The sequence below is a fragment of the Mandrillus leucophaeus genome, unplaced genomic scaffold, assembly GCF_000951045.1.
Source record: "Mandrillus leucophaeus isolate KB7577 unplaced genomic scaffold, Mleu.le_1.0 Scaffold87, whole genome shotgun sequence".
NCBI classification, from domain to species: Eukaryota; Metazoa; Chordata; class Mammalia; order Primates; family Cercopithecidae; genus Mandrillus; species Mandrillus leucophaeus.
In genome coordinates, this window is record NW_012109474.1 from 3,023,125 (window position 1) to 3,044,039 (window position 20,915).

Consider the following 20,915-nt stretch of genomic DNA (forward strand, 5'->3'; position numbering starts at 1 on the left):
ATATAAAAGGGCTTCAGACATAGCCTTGACTTTTGAGGTACTTGCAATAACAATTAAATACATAAGATAACACTTCCATGAAACATTTCTCCAGCTGACATCATCTCCTGAGACTCGTAGGAGATTCAGGCTAAGGTAAGCTACCTACTGAAGAGGCAGCATCATCTTCAGGTCCCATACAGCAGTGACAGCTCATGCTCTGGTGATGCTCTGCACTGCCGAGACCTTCAATAAATTAAGCTCCAGCCTAATGGAATATTTACTGAGCACTACAAAGGCTTTCATACCAAGAGTATCATGCCAAGAGCTTGGAAACAAAGAATCACGTAAGAATAGGTACAAAGTTCACAAAATAATTCACTATTCTAGGTGTATTCAAAAAGTCCTAGAAGCATATCAAAACAAGGCAATGCATATGAGCTTTTTCACATTACAGTCTACGGTGGGCCCCGGCTCATCTCCCTCCTGCCGTCAGAGATACCTGACAGTACAGAGTCATGATGTCACATTAGCACATCACAGTGTCTAGGCAGAGTAGCAAGATGGTGCTGGTGGCACACTAGAACTGTTCTCAGAACCTGTCAGATTCAGGTGACTTAGCGTACTCAAAGGCAGTTTCTGCAACCTTATTAGGTACCTTTGTGCTGGAGTTCCAGGGTGATATGACCAGGAGTATAAAACACATGATGACCATCCCATTCCCATGGGGCTTCTTGCAACCTGACCTCACTTAGGGCAGGCATAAGACCATTAGCAACTACCTAAGTCACGTCCAAGGAGAAACCGGAGAGATGCAGACACTTTGCTCAGTGAACCCCCCTCAGTCTGATGACTCTGGTATTTTTCACATATTAAAGTAACTCATATCACTTCTAAGCCTTTTGGATAAGATCAAGCATAAAGCAACTTGTATGAATTCCATGGTTCCAAGGGTTTGTTTTCAGCAAGGCTTAAGCTTCACCTTATGCAGGAACACTTCACAATCGCAGTGGATCAGTATGAGTGTGCCCACCTGCACATGCATACAAGGTTACAATGCCTAATGCTTAAAACAGCACCTAATGCTGGTGAAAATTATAGGCTAATCTTCTACATCAAGCATTTTAAACTAAAAACAAACAAAAAAATTAGTTCCTCTTACCTCATTCTTAGTTCTTACAAAGTTCATACATTTCAGGAGTTTCAGTTTTAGAGTCAAGAGAAATTAACACAAGTCAGTGTTTTGTTTTGTACAGCACAGGAGCTAGTCTAATGGGTTATAAAGCAATGAAACAACCATGTACATGTGCACCTAGATGCACAACCGTGCTGGAATCAACATGTGTCAGTTTCACTTTTCCCTTGCACTCCTCATTTCCCACAGACACAGCAACCATTAGAAGCATCCAATTTCCATTTTCCACCAGAGTGACTTGCATGCAAATAAAAGTTACAGCTCCTTAGTTCCCTGACCTGGGTTCTCAGTTCAGTCTAAAAGCACCAACCAATGATCTTAAGGCCATCTCTGGTGAGCAGCTCAAGCCCATTCTCACTGCTGGCTATTCTGTGGCTACAATAGGCTGCTGACACCATGATTAGCATGAGACAATGCTACCATATTCCTAAGCAAAGCACACCTCGAATCCCTGCCTCAGGGCATGGAAGGGATAATCCTATTTACAACATGCAGCGTCTAAACATCTCCATGGAAGGAGATAAAGAGACAAATCCCTGCTAAGGATATTGATGATACTGTTGTCAGGCAGGTACCCGGGAGGGTCCCCCAGTGAGATCACTAAGGATGCCCCCAAGTGTTAGCTGCCAACAGGTGACAACTCTGTTCCTATTCTCAGCATCTTTGAAATAAATCTTCCTCCTCTCTTCATGCATGGTATTTCAAAATCATAAATATTGTCTTTTTAGATGGCAAGGTAACTAGTAAGCTGTCAGAAATGAAAACACAATTTAAGATCTGTGGCTAAAATCCATATGCCAACATCATAAAAAAATGATACTTTTATTAGGTACTCAATTCCATGTGCAGTCAAAGAAGAGAAAGTAAATACTAGGTCACTGACTGTTAAAAAACTAGATTGACTAGTTTGTTCATTCATTCATTCATCCACGCATTAACCCATCAACACTTACTGACTCTCAAATATGCAACCAGTGCTGTGCTAGGGACTGGCAACACAAAAGTGTTATAGAACAAGCCTAGCCTCTTCTATATCATGGAGCTTATGGTCTAGCATGGAAGTAGAATGCTAATGAAAATAACCCACAATTAAAATCATAATGACAAGAAGATGAATATCCTAAAGGAAATAAACAAAGATGCAACTGAATCGGGGGTCTGGGATGTGGGAAATGAAGAAAGGATTCTCTTAGGGAGGGAAGTCTGAACTGTAGGACACTGGATGGGAAGGACAGCACACTGTGGGGTGGAAGTAACGGCACCTATGAAGGAGCTTTGTGTATTCGGGGGGGTTAAGATAAAGCCGGTCAACCTATAATGTACACAGTGAGAAGGAAGTAAGAGGGACCAGCTCATGTAAGCCTCAGTTAAAAATTCTTATTTTTATCCTAAAAGCAATGGGAAGTCATTAAAGGGTTAAAATAACAGGGGCTAATATTTATTGATCATGTTAACTATGCCTGACACACATGAACTCCTCCAAGCCTCCCAATGGTGTAAGCACCATTGCACTCTATTTTACAGATGAGAAACTGAGACTTAGGGCCCAAGATCACAGAGCTGTAAGTAGCAAAGTCAGGATGTGAACCCAGACAGCCTGGCTCCAGAGTCCAAGCAACAATACACCACAGAGAGTGGCATGACTAGAACCAGAGATGGCAGTTCTTTCTAAACAGATCCCTGGCTGTAGCATAAGGAAGAGCCCATTGCACGTGAAGCCCTGTCCTGGGTGTCTAGAGGAGTCAAGAGAGACCAGGGAGACCAGAAGAGCTTACAACCTAGCAGGGAGCTCAGAAGTAATGAGGTATATAGCAGGAAGGGCATGGGACTGGGTCAGGAGACCTGAACTTTAGATATGACCCTGCAACTTGATAGCCGTGTGGCCTATGGCAAACTCTCAGGCTTACTAGATCTTAACTTGCTCATCTATAAAAATGGAAGAGCTGACCAGATGATTCCTTTAACTCACTCCCTGACCTGGACTCCTGCATTTTCTTATACTCGAACCACTCCATCCCCTGGCTTCTATCCACCAAGCACACAGCTATGTTCAAGCTTCTCTGCTGCTTCAAACCCCTCCCTGCTCAGCCTGTCTCTCCTCTCACTTTACCACTGATTACCTCGAGCAAGGCGTCCACAGATGGACACCACCGCTCCTCCTCAAACCTGCCTCCACCAGATGGCCTCCTCCCCGTGCTGCTGAAATGTGCCTTGAGAGCAACTCCAGTGCTCGTCAAGTCCAATGGCTAGAAGAGGTGTGGTTTCATTTTTGATCCTACTCGACCTCTTCAAAGCCCTCCGCACCACTGGCCCTCGCCTCCTTATAAAGGTCCCTTCTTGAGACTTAGCAGTTCTGCTTCTTCCAATCTTCTCCCTGCCCAACTCCCTTGCCAGAACCTCCCACGGGGCTTTTTCCTGCACTTCCCTCCTTTGCATTGCCATTTTCCAGAGCCTCATCCTCACCACTTACCTCAGTCCCTGGGGACAGTCTCCCCCAGGCCATGGCTCCAACTATCCCTCCCAGATCCTGCCACTCCAGTCTGGATCTTTTCCCATTACCATGATCCACAATTCCAGCTCGCTCTTCTTCCCTCTAGGTGTTCCACTGGGAACTCCGAATTCAATACAGCCCAAACCACCTTTACCCACTGACTTCCTGGGTTTAGGCTAGGATCCTGTCCTCGCCCTACTTCCTATATTTCAATCAAGTACGCAGTCCTTTTTTTCATTAATGAAGAGTCTGCTGCTCCAGCTCAGGACTACCCAGCTCTCTCCTGGATCACTACAGTCACCAAAAGTGTGAGGGTGTACCTCCGGGCACGCCTTCACCCAAACACATTCCACCCAACAGCCAGAGTTTTCTCTGGATGCAAACCTTATCCAGCAGCCGCATGTTGAAGGCCCATTTGTTTGTCCTCACTGTCTATGACAGAAAGCCATAGATGAACAGTATTCAAGTGAACTAAACACTGACAGTGGCAGGAACAGAATGGGGGGAAGGAGGGGAGGAGGGGAGGAGAGGGGAGGAGAAGAGAGCCAGGCCTGGGGGCTCCATGGACCAGCGCCAGAGAGCCAAGACACAGGGAAGAAAGGACAAAGTGGCCCAGTCAGACTGGTGCTGAGAAAGTTCCATGGGGAAATAATGGAAGGCTAGAGGCAGGTTCACATTTTGAAGATGTCATTGTGATTTATGCCAATCTGTCATGGCAAAGCAAAACATTTAATAATCATATTAAATGATTCTAATTCATATACTTTCTGAAGTGAATTTTCAAGATGTTTGAGACATGGGTGGAAGTTAACAATCTGCATAACTATACTACTGGATGGTGGGGAGGGGGTCGAATTTACAGAAATCATTCATAGTAGCTTTTACTGTGAAAAAATATATTAAGCCCTAAGGTCAGTAACAGGTACAGATTGAGTATCCCTTATTCAAAATGCCTGAGACCAGAAGTGTTTCAGATTTTGGAGAATTTACATTATACTTACTGGTTGAGCATCCCTAATCTGAATACTCAAAATCCAAAATACTCCAGTGAGCATTTCCTCCCATCCATGTACAAACCAGGCCCGACCCTGCTTAGCTTCCGAGATCAGACAAGACCAGGTACATTCAGGGTGGTATGGCCGTAGACATACTTCCTTTGAGTGTCATGTGGTGCTCAAAAAGTTTCAAATTTTAGAGCATTCTAGATTTGGGATGCTTGATGTGTATGAGAAAATCACACTAGGAACCTGGAAATCAGAATCACCAATAGGAGGATTTTAAGATTTCAGCCCCTTTCTCCTGCTTCCATTAGAAAGGCTATCTGTGCTTCTAGTTTTATACATTAAACAGGGAATTTGTAACTTAAGAACAGAAAGTAAAAATTGTCCAAGGCAGATTTGTACCTAAGCTGGCACCATGCTATAATCTGGATACAAATATAATCAAGGTTTAGTCTGAAGAGTTTGTATGTTATTTTAAAAGCTGGGTTTTCATTTAGGTTCCTGCTATTGAGACTGCATTTGGAAGTGGTAGAATCTGGGATTTAGAGGAAGATGACTGTGTTGGAATATTAGTTCTCAAAAGGAGGGGTAGTATGCTTCGTATTCTATTCAAAATTTGTTTTATAAACTCAATGAACATAGAAAGAGATCTAGTTTGATGACAGGACTGAAAGACTAAGAGATACCATGTTCAACGCTGGGCTGTAGACAACCGCAAAAGACCCAAGCAAGAAATACACATTACTGACCCCATCCACACCCATCCCTTAAGAAGACTGGGCTAGGTAAAGACACCTCACCCGAGGAGTGTCCCAACTCTACACAAGCTCGGAGTCACAGTGAAAAGTAGTCACCAAGCTCTTACTTGACAAAGGACCCATACAAAGGATCACATTTCTGAGTGAAAGGGAGAAGTTTTTAAATTTTTATTTTTTAATTGACACATAGTAACTGTACATATACGGGGTACCTAGTAATGTTTTGACATATATAGTGTATAGTGATCAGATCAGGACAACTGACGAACTCCAATTATGTGTTTAGAGCTATTAAGCAGTCTGTTTGTAAGCTGACTGAGCAGTAAGAGAGCTGCCACAATTTACCTTAGGGCAGTCACCCGGGCATTTCTCACAATTTTCCCTCTTCAAACTCAAACGCTCAAGGAAGGACCTCCAGACAAACTAACACTTTCCTGTCACTTGTTTAAAACCTGTACATAGGGACTGGCTTTGGCATTCTCTGCTATTCATTTCTATATATAGATTTTAAAAGCCCGGGGCAAATCGAAAAGGGACTAAGAAGCATGAAAAGACTTTCTAAAGGCCATTTGGCAGTTTAGAAAAAGTCAATTACAGCTGACACATAGCTGTTACCTTGGAAATCACACCTACTCATTTGTGTGTATAAGAATATAAAAGATATTTCCTCTGAAACAGACACATAAAGCTAAAATAAGACTCAGTACAAGAGCAGTTTGATTGGGGTCTCTTCCCCAGAATCTTTTCTTTTTTAAAAAAATCTATGGCTGTAAACAAACACATTTTCCTTTCAATCAATTCTTTTTACGTGACTAATGGTATCCTTTGGAGGGAAAAATCTGACATTTAGATGAATATTTTAAAAGGGTTTTAAATAGGCTTTGGAGGAAAAGTCTCAGTACTTCACTTTGTTTGGAAGACAACATGGACTCTTCTGTATTATAAAGGAGACGATATTGTTTAGTCAACTAAAAAGTTATCCTACATCGTGTCCGGCTTGGTTTAAGTATTGCTAGAAGCTTTTCAAATACCAGCACATCTTAAACAGGAAGCACTCAAAGTACATTTGAGAACATTTTGTAGTATGTTTATTATCTCAAGCTCCTATATAGAAAATAAGTTTAAAAATTAAAAGTAAACGTAAGATTTTTAAAAAGCAAACTTATTTGGTCAAAACAAGGTATGTGTGTATAACTTTAAAAAAACATATCAGCATGGAAAGCAATGGATATGTGTGCTTGTCATTCCTTGACAAGCCAAAGTCAAGCCATAAGCAGCAGGAAGGAGAAGGGGAGTGAACACCTGGGCCTTGTCTGAGCTGTTCCTCTGCTGTAATTTGGGTACCAACAAGACCAAGGTTCCGTCCGGCGAATTTGTATTTTATTTTAAAATCTAGGTTTTAATTGTAGGTCTCTGTCACTGAGACTGCATTTGGAAGTGGTAGGATCTCTGAGATTCAGAGGGGGATGAGTTTGTTGGAATATTAATTCTGGGAAGGAGGTGTAGGGTTCATGAACTCAGGGTAGGTGACTTTGGGTCAAGGTGGCCTCTGGACCACATGCATCTCAAGATCCCTTATGCTGGAATAGAGTGGAAAGATGGCATCGGGATGCCTGCCCCATAGCCCAGAAACGCTGCCCAATATACCCTCACTGCCCAGCACATGCTGGCATAAACATGTGACCCACAGCTTGTCCCTCTGACCTATATGTAGTGGTGGTCAGGAATAGGAAATCTTCAGAGGAAAAAATTCTCCTTTTAAAGTGCTCTTCTTTTCCTGGTTGATAAATTATTCCTTTTCACAATAAATAAAAACTGGAAGGGAAAATCTCCATCCTTTAGTATTTAAAGCAAATGACTCTGTTAAAAACTTGAAGTCATGTTTTAAAGAGGCATTTCTTAAGTCTATTTATAGCTCTGATAGCTGAGAAAGCAATTAGCTACATTACAACTGCTCAGGCAATGGAACTGGCTTCACTAATTACATTCTCATTAACACCATGTTATTTTACTGCTCTTGGTGGGAGTTCTTCGAACATCCCTTTGGTTGGTAGAGTATACGGGTATCTTCTATCCCCTACTGCTTAATTATTCATGACGACTTGTTAATTTCTTATCAAGGATGTCACCCGACGGAAAAAAAAAAAAAGTCTCTCATAAAAGTACTTTAAGTAAAATTATGAATTTACAAACAGGATTTGAGATTTAGCTGCGCTAAATGAAAAACAATAAAAAATTAAGCATTACAATTTTAATGTAATGACATAGAAACTTGTATCTTTCTAGGTTTTCATTTTTCTTTAATACGGAGTTAGAAACATATGCCTCATACGGCTACTATGAAAACTAAAAATTTTAAAGAAAATACAGCCACTCACTCAGTAAATGATGAGCTTTAAAGATACTAAAATGACAGATGCTGCCAGACATGCCCATCTGCCTGAATGGTGCAGAGCTACTTACAATCACTCTTTGATTTGCAGCTGCAGTCTGTGTATAGCCCATCTGCAGGTTTATGGTGATACAGCATCAATCTTTGCTTTCTGTCTTTTGAGACGTCTGAAACAGGCTAGGAGGGGCTCAGGCCAGAGAGTTCTCAAGCCCTCCTCCAGTTAGTGTCTGGTTGGCCAGAGCCCTTCTTGGTCAATCTCAGTGCTGCTACACTGCATCTCAGGGGTGTTGCTGGGATGGGGACAGGGGTGGCAACAAGGTCACTGGCTCTCTAGAAGTTTTAGCTGGGGAGCGGGAAAGCTAGCATTGTGGTTGGTGGGCAGGACAGAGAAGGAGGAAGTTGCATTTCAAGAGTAGATCATACCTATTTTGTCCTCGAACTTAGCAACAGCTATACACTTTTGATGTGCATACTCTTTGAACCATCATCAATCCACTTCTAAAATTTTACCCAACAGACATAATTGTACAGAAGTATGCAAAGATATACATAAAGGATATTCATTGTTACATTATTTGAAATAGCAAATTATCAGCAGTTGTTTAAAAAAGAGAAATAGATGTGTACGCATGTGGAAAGACAACCAAGATACAATGGTAACTGAAAAATTAAATTACAGAGGACTATGTGTCTATAATACAGTTATTTTAATCTTAAAAAGATGTTATCAACATGCAGAATGGGGTACATTCTCACCCACCAAAAGATGGGTCAAGGAGTGGGAAAGAAGACTTATTTTATATATTTCTACACTATTTTTATTTTTTTTGAACTTATGTTTAATTTCTAATAAAAACCCAGTACCTGCAATCTAAAACAATATTCTTGTATAGAAAAGAGCTAACACAGCAGGCCTGCATCTGCTATCCTTAGAAAGGCTGCTTGACCCCTGGCTGGTGTCAGGGGAACTTGGATTTTCACCATTCCCTGGTAAGAACTGTTCACTGTGCCTAAATTGCTCATGCAAACAATATCGTTTATGTTGAGCATCTGCTTTCCTTCTGGGATTTTGGAATTTTGGTTTGCGCTAGGCTAAGGGTGCCTATATAATCAACCCCAAATAAAAACCCTGGCTGCCTGCGCTCAGGTGACCTTCCCTGGTAGGCATTTCAAAAGAAGTGTCATGACTTGCTTCTAGGGGGAATTACATGCATCCTGTATGACTCTAGGTGGAAGGGACTCTTGGAAGCTTGTGCCTGGTCTCCTGGAGACATTACCCCATCCACCTCTCCCTTTGCTGAGTTTGCTGTTTACTTTTTGCTGTAACAAATTATAACCATAATTATATGCTGAGTTTTGTGAGTCTTCCTAGCAAATGGTTGAACCTGGAGGTGGTCTTGGGGGCCACCAACCTACCCTTATCATTCTCTTCCATAACACCTTCTTCTTGACCTTCTTAGCATTTCCATAATTTGTAATTAAACTGTGCATCTTTTTCACTAAGTTCCATGAGATTAACTACATGTGTTGGTTACCACTATATACTACACAAATATTCAATAAAGCTGTTAAATAAAAATAAGGGAAAAGCAGCTCATCTATTAATAAAAGATAACCTGCTGGAGAGTGAGTATAACAGAGTTTTCCTAGCACCACTCCTTTTTAGATTCTGGAATCCCCGAGAGTCACTCAAATTAAGATGCTCAGAAATCAATACAATGGCAGAACCAGACTCTGTACTAAATAAAAAGTACCCACCTCTCTTCCCTCCATCCCTCGTTTCTGCTCCTAATCTGAAAGGAGAAACTTCTACCAAGACAACAGAGTTTTCTGGCCCTATAGGTCATCACTGGCCTCCAGGCATCGTAAGAGACCATCATGAGGAAGGGGCTCCTAGTGCTCAGACCACTTCCATCTACTTTCTTTCCCTGTGCCTTGGGGCTCCTCCCTATGTCACCACCCTCATGAAAAAATGGAAAAAGTCATATTAACCACCACAAACTGGAGATCTAAAAACTTAGGGAGCTGCAAGGTCAAACTTGAATTGAACTCCAAAGTGATATTTACTTTTACCCACAGCCAATTTGTCCCAGTGATGACTAATTCTCTGATGTTCCAGATACCCAGAGATCACACTGGGCAGGGGTCTGTTATTGGCAGTCTGCATGCTGTTAGCGACTCAAATCCTCCCTAAACCCCTCACCACGTGATAGAACTGGGTTTATGTCCTGGGTCCATTTTGCTGGATATACTTTCTCCATTCTATCATCTCATTCTGTTGCATTCATCTAAAGCTTATCACAAAGAGAACTTAATCTGCCATTTCCACAATGTTATCAGGCCCCTGCAGTGAGTTCAGTATCATGTGGTCTGGGAGAAAGCCTCCTAAATCCTAGGAAGTTCCCCTACCCCTGGCCCCAGGTTTCCTCTGCAGGGCTAAAGCCAGCAACAGCATCTGCATCACAGTAGACTTTTTGAGTGCCGGCGCATATGCTTCCCCTGACTGCATCATCCTCTCCCACTGCTCCTTCTCTCCTTTCACAGTTACCTGTGTGTGTCTTCATCTGCCCACTCACAGCCCATTAAAAGGGGAGCAACCATAGTGTAGACTCTGTCTTGCTCACCTTTGTGTGAAAATGGTGTGTTTAGGGCAGGGCCTTCCAAAGCAGGTATTTAATAAAGATATGTTTGGGTGAATTGGTGCCTTCTTTCCTCTACGTCTAGAATGGACACAATATTTGCTACCTTTTCCTATGCTTGGAAATAAATAAAATTCTGATAATAACAGAGAAGGAGTCCAAAGTAGTAGTTTGAAGTGTTCCTTAAATCCCACCTTCTATTCCATTAAATTTCTGCTTATAGAGAGGTTCTATAGACCGCTCAACAAATTAAATGCAGACACTAGATGTGATGGGGTTTAAATAATCTTACATCTGTAGGCAGGGGACGAAGGACAGATGACATGACGGACACCAGCTACATTTCCATCACTGCGCTCACCATTCTCTACCTGTCACCTCCCATGCTCCCCTATCCCCTCCATTAGCAGGCAACTTTCCCAGTTCTCTCCCCATGCCCCTACACTCCTTGCTTTCTTCCCTCCATCAGGCCATACTAAAGTGTTTTCAGACAAGATGGGACACATTCACAGTGGTATGGCCATTCAAGTGTTTTCATACTGAAATGACCGACAAATCCTTTGGCCTCCTCCCTGCCCAGCATCTCTGTCTTTCCACCCTAAAGGGGTTGCATCACCACTCCCTGCCCAGCACTGGCCACGGGCATTCCTGCTCCACTCCCCGCTTCTGACACTCTTTACCTTGCTGGCCTTCAGGATATTGATCTGCTCTTCATACACCGTGTCTCTGTTTTTCTCCAGAAAACCATCAGAGAGGTACTCCACCTGGGGCCACAGCAACCAGAGAGAGACACAGTCGTTAGTGCTTCAGCAGTTTCTCAACCACTCTCATCTCATCCATGCAGCATTTTCTGAAAAGAGCTGTGAGTAGATAGGAAACCCACAGATGTTGCCACTTAAAATGCAAACCCAGTAAGTGGTCAGGATTTACGTACAGGGAACTGACTATTCATTTTGTGGAAGAAATTGTTTTAAAGGGAGTTCCCATAATAAAAGGGTTCTTTAGGGCTCTATAAATGCAGCTTCTCAGCCACATCTCAGACCCAATGAATCAATCTGTATTTTAACAAGACCCTAGGTGATTTATACACACATTACAATTTAAGAAACACCAGGCTAGTGCATAGCAAACAGAAATCCACTTAGAAAAATTCTATGCACGCACCAGCTACTGAGAAAGCAGCCCCCTGGAGAGCAGCCACACCGGCTTCAGGTAAGAAGCCAAACCATTCGGTACTTTGTTTTCAGCTCTCCCTTCTCTCTCAAGCTCTGTGAGGGTAGACTCTTAATGGTTTTAGAATTTATATATATATATATACACACACACACACACATACACAGACATGTATATATATAGACATGTATGTGTGTATGTATATATGTGTGTATATATGTGTGTGTATATATATATGAATGGGCAACTATAGCACCCCCTGTGAAGTTATGCCTTGTGGTAAGCTTGGTATCCCCTAGAAGTAGAGGGGTGGGTAAAAGAGGATGGAAGGGGAACCTAACTGAGGCTTCAGGCCATTTGCATTCAGAAGGGACAGCCTTCTCTCTAGGTCTAGAGCCCAGTAAGTCTACTTAGAGAGGGGCCAAGGGAATACCCAAGCCAACAGAGAGGAGAGCCACCTTGTCTGCAAAGTGGATGATGATGAAGGCTGTGTTGGACATGCGGGGCTTCTGGAAGTGCTGGCTGCTGGAGTGCCGGTCATAGAGCTTCTGAGCCCAGTTCTGGTCAGTTCCTTTGGGGACCTGCAGAACCACAAGACAGGGCAGAGTGCTTTGTGAGGAGGAAGAAGGAAGCCCTGGGTTGCAGCAGAGGGATGGGATCAGTAGGCCAGCTCCATGAAGGTTGATTCAGCCCTTGAACTGGGACCTTAACTGGATGGTGCAAAGAACAATTCAACCACACATGTTCAGGATCCTGCCACGGTGTGCCCTCATCCCCTGTGGGTTGGCTCCTGTGGGACCTGTGGGAGCAGCTGAGCCTGCTGGTTGGCAGACACTGCAAGTGCTAGGGAGGATAAGGGTGAAATCTAAGGTCACAGGAGCAGAGTCACAGCCTGCAGGACCACCTGAAGGTACTTCCCTGCAACTGGGGCTGTGACATCAGCATCACAAACACATCCACCTGCAGTGCCAAGCTTACCCACTCACCCAGGTGAACTCCTGCCACAGGAAAACCTACCTTCCCTCCCTAAATTCACCTAAATACCATAGTCCAGGTCTGGCTGAAGTCTTTCCTTTCCTGACCACTGTTGATCTTGCTTCTCTCTTCTTTGGAATTCCTTGCAGTCAAGCTCTTACACGTGCCCTAGCATATTGTGCACCCCTGAGTTTTGAGTTTCGTCACTACAAACTGTAAGTTTGTTGTGTTCAAGGACTGGTTGTGCCTTACGTTGCTTATGTGTCCCTGAAAGAACTTAGAACTGGGCTCTGGCCATGCAGTGGGAACTAAGTACCTAGTGAGTGATCTACATGGTGCTAATCTCTGCATCTCCCATTGTCTAAAGTCAGACTTAGAGGTTCCACTGCATTAAGAATTCTGAAAGGTGGCCCCTTTCAATATCTTTATGGATGGCTTTAATTGTAAAAAGCATCTTGCTTCATTGAAAATATAACAGAGTCACTGTAACTACCACTCAAATTGTCAAGGATGACAGCAACTCTTCCAACAGGAAGGTGCTTCCTCTTGTCATCCCTGGTCATCGCTGCACACACCTACTGACCAAAAACAGTCCAGTCCTCAGCGACGGGTCACTAATTGACCTGCCCTTCTTTGGTTGAGATTGCATATTTGGATCAGGAAGGGTTGAAGGTGACCCTTGCACTAGCCGTTTACAAAGAGATTTTTATGGTAAACTAATAAAATCCGCGCCATAAAGAAAATGCTTACATACTTGGGAAACAATTTCTTAAATCCTTTGTAAGCAAACTGATTTTGCTCAAGATTCATTTTGGCATAACTAATACTGAATACTCAGTGCTAAGCACCAAAGGAAGTTCAAGAAAAGAAAACTATCTTGAAGGAGGCTATTAATTGTACTGGGCAGACAATAAAATATATTTAATTCAGCACTTTCTATATATACTGTTTTATATTTGTCTCCAAGCATTCTGTGTTTAGAACCACCGGGTGTGAAGGAAGGAGGGGTCTTCCCAGCATGGATGTCAGGACTGGGTGGGCCAGAGGATGGGCACAAGAGGGACCTAGAAGGACTGGCAAAACTGAGGCAGACAGAACCATGGTGGGAAGCCCCACACAGGCAAACACATAAAATTGGCTAGGAACAAAATCATCTTGCCTTGGAGATGAAATTGGACTTCTGTGAGAAGACTCCATAATCCTACATATTCAGTAATTCAGATTGGCGTGAATTGATAAGCAGAGGAAACGAACAACCAAGGTCAAGTGTATTCATATTTTCTGACAAGGATCAGTCTCTCCTGTTGCTGCCCACTCCACCTCCAACTAAAAATAAGGGCCAGCAGGAATTAACCATGATCAAGAGTCTCAGATGATACAGGTAGTGCCCACAGTGCTTACTGTTTGCCAGGCCATTTTCTACACATTTTAGATGTATCAATTCATTTAACCCTCAAACAATCCTGTCCGCTAGGTGCTATATTTGTAAGCATTTTAGAGATAAGGAAATGGAGACAGAGAGGTTAAGTAACTTGCCAAGGTCACATAATGGGGAAGTACTAGGTTGGTGCAAAAGTAATTGTGGCTTTTGCCATTAAATAGCAGAGCTGGGGTTCCAAGCAGAACAAGTTAACTCTTCTTGCCTGACAACAGAGTTTTAAAGGGCGCCACAAAAGCAGAACAAGGTAGAAGGTGCTTATCTCCAAAAATCTTTCCACAGAAGTAGATTTTAAACAGCCACAGGAGAAAGAAAAAAAATCTTATACTTTGGTAGCTTCTGGGTCATGGATATCAGTAGCTCCATAATATGCAGCTGAACGGAATCGTTTATAAAGGAAATCCACATACAGCTTATACGAACTTCTTTCTGCTCTTCTCAAAGCAATGCAGAGAGAGCACTGAGCCAGGAGCCGGGACTACAGCTCGGTCCTCATCTAGATAGGTTCTGTTCCTCAGAGGCCTAAATCCCTCTGACCTTATGGTACTGACCACTGATCACATCAAAAAGTAAAGGTCCCATCTGTATTAAATGCCCTGAATAGGCAAATCCATACAGAAAGAAAGTAGATTAGTGGTTGCCCGGGGCTGCAGGGGGGCAATGGGGAGTAGCTGCTAAAGAGCTTTTTTAGGGGGTGAAAATGTTCTAAAATTGACCGTGGTTGGTAATGGATGCACAACTTTGTGAACATACTAAAAACCACCAAATTGTATACTTTAAATGGGTGAATTGTATGATATGTCAATTATATCTCATTAAAGCTGTTAAAAATACATTAGACCTGATTCCACTCCTTGCTAGTAAAACAAAATAGAAAAAAAAAAAAAAAAAAAAGCAGGCATGGCAGTGGGGGAGTGCAAGTTCTGAGCTCCCTAAGCCCCTCTCAGTGTTCCTTGTGGAACTCTAGACAGAACTGTACTCTCTATCACAGATGTTGCCATTGCTGGCCTGGGACAGCTTCTGAGGCCAAAGCCTGTCCCCAACAGAGCTGCTGATAGGAGCTGACTTTTAAGGACCCCAAGGACAACCAGGTGCAACGGCTCACACCTGTAATCCCAGCACTTTGGGAGGCTGAGGTGGGAGGATGGCTTGAGCCCAACAAGTTTAAGACCAGCCTGGGCAACAACACAGAGAGACCTCATCTCTACAAAAAACTTAAAAATTAGCCAGGCATGGTGGCACTTGCCTGTAGCCCCAGCTACTGGGGAGACTAAGGCAGGAGGATCACTTGAGCCCAGTAGGTCAGGGCTACAGTGATAACTGTGATGACACCACTGTACTCCAGCCTGGGTGACAGAACAAGACACTGTCTCAAAACAAACCAAAACCAAAACAAACAAACAAACAAAAAAACCAGACCCCAAGGCCAGTTATTCTATGTCTGCTTCTTTTCTCATCCCTGTCTTCCTGGGCCACTGGCACCAACCTTCCTGGTCACTCATTGTCTCCTTCCATTCCATACTTCAAGCCTTGTACCCCTGCTGACCTCTCAAATCATTGTACCATAAGTACCTCTGGATCCCCAGGCTCTTTAAGGAGTACCCTCTGGCCCCTTCCCTCTTTGCCACCACAGAAACCCAGCTGGGTCCACCAGGACTCTGCAGTCCTCACTGCTCTCTGGAATGGAGGCAGCTTCTTCCTCCTCACCTGCCAGCCACCCCTAGTGCCACTTCCAGGCCTTTATTTTTCACCTTTACAAAATAGCCCTCTGCACGCTCAGCAAAACATTAAGTCTAGATGAATCCAACTACCCATTCTCTCCTTACCCATACCTGGGTGGCTGGATAAGACCACCCATCAACTCATCTTCCTTTAACCAAGCCCTGCCATGATACTTTTACACAAGTACTGCAGCCAAAAAATAAAATTTCACTCGGAGAATCACTTCTATGGATTAAGACAGTGTTCCTAGATCTAAGCAGGAAGTTGATCTCAACAACTCCTAAAACTCAATTTATGGTCTTTAACCTCAGCAAAACAATCTGCGCACTCTGCAATTTCTCTTTCTGTTTACTGGTTAGCCATTCCCACCTTCCTCCATTCTCTTCAAGTTTCTGACCCTGCTGCCTCTCAGCAGATGCCTCAGCTCCTTCATGGGGAAATAGAGGCTATCAAGCAGGAAATCCCAAATTCCTGCTCTAACATGCAGAAACTCATCTTCGCCCACAGCCATCCCACCTTTCTGTCCTTCTCATGGAAGAAAGGCCTCTCTCCCGGCTGGCCTTCCGTCCACCCACCCCTGCCTCCTGGGGGGCCACAGTCCACCCATGCCCATGCCCCTCTCTCGCCGCCGCTTCCTCTTCACAGCCAAGCCTCTGAGAGTTCAAACTCGCCGTCTCCACTGCCTCACCTCCCACTCTCCTCATATTACCGAAATTAGACTTCTGTCCCAACAACTCCGTTGGAAGGAAGTGCTCCACTCAAGGGACTCACGGAGGCCCTCTCCCTGCTAAGCTCCTGGAAGCCCTGTTCCCTCCCGCCTGGCCTACCACATGGCCTCATGGTGCTGCCTCCTCCAGGCTGTCCCCACCTCAGCTTGCACACAGTCTGGGCTGATCATTCACATCTGATCCCTTCTCCTATTCTTCTCCCCTGTGGGTTGATGCCCAGAGCCTTCAGGATGAAGCCCAAATACCTGCTCAGGGTGGACATGGCTTCTCATTCTCCCACGGTCGCTACTTGCCAACCTTACCTGTCCCCACCAGGAGTTCCAGACAAATCAGATCACTTCAAGTTCTCCAAGTGTAGTGTGACATGCCCTTCACCTGGAATGCCCCCTCCTCATCTGACGTTGCTTGGGAATGCTCGCCCCACGGCGCTCTTCCTTCTGTCATTTCCTCCACAGCGTTTCTGGTTCTTCGTCATCGAAGATGACACTTCAGTGCTTGCCTGACCCTCTCAAGAAGTGCTGACGTCTGAAGGGCAGGGGCTCAGTGCACTATTCCGTGAACATGTGGTTTCTCGTGTGAATGAATACATAAACATAGCAAGGCCACTTCACCTCCCTCCATCACAGGAGTCACACCTCTACACGAAAGTGCTAGACAAGGAAACCTTTGGGGCCACTTCTTAAGAAACAACAATCCCGTGATCTGAATACAGAGTAAACCCTCCTGACAGCAGCCTGGGCCGGGTGAGAAAACGGGGGGTAGGGGGCACTGGCATCCCCACTGAGTGAGCTGATTTCACTCCACAGTCCTGAGTGATTTCTTTTCTTCCAGGAAACAACCCTCATCACAGGGCACAGGGCAGAGCCTGCTGCCCCACCCAGGCCTGCCATTGATTGCTCCAACACCTCCAACCTGAGACAGCACCTAGGCTTCTCTCACTAGAATTGCTTCCAGGGTTCAAGGTTGCCTGTTCCTCTGAAAGAAAGTGGACTGATGAATGGGAAGAGGATAGCAGGAAGTGCCAACCCAAATAGGGCTTAGAAGGCAGCAGAGGCTGGTGCGCACCTACTTCCCACCCGCCACCGGGCATCTTTGGAGTCCTGTTAAGAGCAGCCTGGAAATTTACATTTCTGACAATCAAACACCTTCTTGGAGGAGTGGACTTGAATAAAGGAGGAACAATTGCAGTCTGTGGCTTGTTTGAGGCCTGTCTAAAAAGGGGCTTTTCCACCTCAGGTGGTTTAATAAATACCCTGGTCCAGTCTGCACTCTCCTCTGCAGCCATGGCACCAGTCACAGGCCCTGGGGAGTGCTCCCTGCACGCTCCCCCTTTAAACCCACAGCCACCCCATCTCCACACCTCTCATTTAAAACCCAGCTCGCTACCTTGCCACTGCACATCTTCCCCAAGAAAACTGATTTTCCCATGGGCTGCTTCTGCACCATGAGTTCAATCCTTCATTTGACTTTGTGTCTTGTCGACATGGGGTCACAGAACCCAACTGTTCACAGTGCAATGTCATTATTCGCTCTCACCCTGCAAAGTGTCTGAGGGAAAGGGAGGAAAGGACGTGTCTGAGGCTGCTTCCACAGCCCAATAGGATCCTTCCCCAAGGGGCACCAAGTTTCCCAGCCACTGCAACTCCAGGGGGATTCCCTAACCTGCTCAGGCTCAGAGCCATGGGTGCTTCCAGGCCCCACTATGTTTTAAAGTCAGGTTCATTGCAGAATAATTTCCATGCAGTAAAACGCACCCTTTCACTGAAGCATACAGTTCAATGAGTTTTGACAAATGTAATAACAACTGTTGGCTTAAAATCCACCTGTTACTGATGCTCTATCAGATTATGCTAAATCATCCTGAACTCCCAGAGCAATTAAACCTGTTACAAAAAGTCTCCACATTGTGGACTTTTGTCTTATTCCTTAATGTGGTGTTCATCTCATCTCCTTGGCCACCAGTGTGAGTTTACACATGCCACATCCACAGTACCACCCAGTGTCTTGACACGTCTAGCCCCCACCACCCTGATTTGCAGGAAACTCAGGCTTTCCACAGACCTGTGTAGGACAAACTGCCTACTCCATGTGCCCTGAGAACTGTGTATGACCTTCACCTTCACCACCTGGTGGGAGAATGAAAAGCCAGGGTCCTCCTTGAGCACTGGCCCCAGGGAGCCTCACCAGCTTAGCATCCCAGAGGCCTGGGTTGGACACAGGACGTGGTGCTGACTTTAGCTTCGGGGGTGTGGAGCTGGAGGAGACAGTTACTGATGGGAATCTCAAAAGGGACTGGGGAAAAGGAGCATGACCTTGGCTAAGTTTGGGAAGGGTGGTGGTGGCAGTGGATGCTGAAACCAAGAAAATAAAAGTGAGTCATGAACAGCAGGATGGCCTAGGCTGTGACTTCAGCCATTCAGCCCACGCTACTCAATCTAGGGACAATTGTTTTACATTTACTGCTACCTGTCCAGTTGAGCAAGCCTGGACAAACACTTTGCTACACTGAGAGATTATCTCTGCTTGGATACTGACTCTGAGGATGAAGCCCATATCTCTAGCGAAATGCTAAAAACCTTCAGGAGGTTAAAAAAAAATACGAAAGCTGTAGAACTGGTATATTTTTCTCTGTCTTCTGTTCTATTCTTCCCCTTTCATTTTCAAAGGCAACGAAACTAGGAGAGCCCTTCTGGAAGGAAACACCTCCTACCAAACCATCAAGCCACACCTAACCCTTCACAGGCAAGATGTGGGAGAGCTGAAAGTAAAAGCAAGTGGGTTCTTTCCCTTGCAACAGCAAGAATCATGTGGCTTTTACACCTGTTGATTCGAGTTTCCATCCCTGGAGGAAGTGGTATATATTTACCCCTGTTAGCAATCAACCACTCAACTGGGAGAGATTTTGGAGATTAGATGCAACCCCTATCATTGAGCAGGAAAGCAGAGGCCAAAGAAGTCAAGTAACTGATAAAACCCAGATCCTCTAAACCTTACCCTCCCAGTGCTGCCAGGCAGTCGGCAGGCTGACAAGTCAGCACTCACCCTGTCCCACCAGGTACAGCCCATCAGAAACCAGATGGGGAAATCTATGAATTTCACCTGCCACATGCCATGCAGCTCTATCGCAAGTCATCTGATGCGGCAATAGTGATCCCAGACTTGAGTCTTCACTTTCTAGGGATGTCCATTAGATGTTCCAGTTCTTCTCTTGGCACCTAGGCTACCTGGGACATCAAGTCCAAACCACCATCATATCATGCCAACCCATGCCACCCAGGCTCCCCTAAGAGAGGCACATGTTTACCAGTGTAGCAACACCCGCCAGTCACATTAAGTGTGCTGCCTTCTAGCACGCAGAATAGTACACGCTTCTAGTATGCAGCCTGCCAACGCTTCTTCCAGCACACTGAAGGCCAGTTGATCACAGATGAAATTCCACCTTTGAGATCTTATGTGATTCCCTCATACCACATCCCTACCGTAGAATTGAACTAATTTGCATCATCAGTTTTACCTTACATTCTTCATCCAATAGGTCCAAGATACCCAGCTTGGCTTCGATGAGGTCGATACAAGGTTGGTTATCATAAAAATCAATCAGGGTCCAAGGGATCTGTTCCTTCATGTATTCTTCTTGCTCCAGTTTGAACACATGCTATGGCAAGTAAAAAGGTCGCATGAGTGAACTGCAGGCAGACACACCTTAACATTCACCTCCCCCAGGGGCTCAGCGAGTTCTGGGTTCTCGATGACAGCAGAGAACTGCCAGATAAGGTTTGGACGCTAAGTCATAGTCATGACTGCAGAAAAGCAAAGCACAGTGAGGCGATTCCTCATTCCTGGGTGGACACTTCCTGGGGGCACTTTAACAATCACCTGAGTTGCTGTATTCCCAATCAATCAAAGGAAGCCCCATGTCTGGCTTGCTGTTGCTTAAATACCCTAAGAAACCTAGGCTCAGAGGAATGGGAGTCATAGCCAAGGAGAGGATCATTTCCCCTCTCAGCACAGTTGCCCCCTTCAGTTCTCCCTCCTGAGCAGTGGACAGCCCCTTCCGAAAGCTGGAGGCACCACCAGGAAACCAGAACACAGCCAGGGCCCACCCACCTCAGAGGAAGAGAAGTGGCCTGGCTGTCCCTCCCAGGGGGAGTCTCCCCAGTCCTGGTACCCCCAGGTCTGGAAACCAAGCCTACCGAGTTGAACTGCTGCTGGAGCTTTTCATTTGCATAGTTGATACAGAACTGCTCAAAGCTGTTTACCTCAAATGTCTCAAACCTACAGAATGGAAAGAGAAGAGAAGAGACATCTCCTTTCACCAAAGGAATCACTGGGACTTCAACAAAGCTGTTCTCACTCAGGTCTCCCCCGACGCCACCACAGAATCCCCATTGTCTCATCTTGTGTTCAGAGAGAGCACTGTTGCA

At 44.8% G+C, this 20,915-nt stretch overlaps 1 protein-coding gene across 1 annotated transcript in view; it reads right to left on the reverse strand.

Moving 5' to 3' along the window:
* Positions 1–20,915, reverse strand: part of MYO5B (myosin VB) — a 261,230-nt gene that overhangs the window by 142,199 nt on the left and 98,116 nt on the right. Inside the window, exons 10-13 of the mRNA XM_011969014.1 lie at positions 20,685–20,766; positions 20,006–20,146; positions 12,087–12,209; positions 11,136–11,219 (exon numbers count right to left, since the gene is read on the reverse strand). Of these exons, the coding sequence (XP_011824404.1) occupies positions 11,136–11,219; positions 12,087–12,209; positions 20,006–20,146; positions 20,685–20,766 (430 nt within the window). The remainder of the gene's footprint in view (positions 1–11,135; positions 11,220–12,086; positions 12,210–20,005; positions 20,147–20,684; positions 20,767–20,915) is intronic.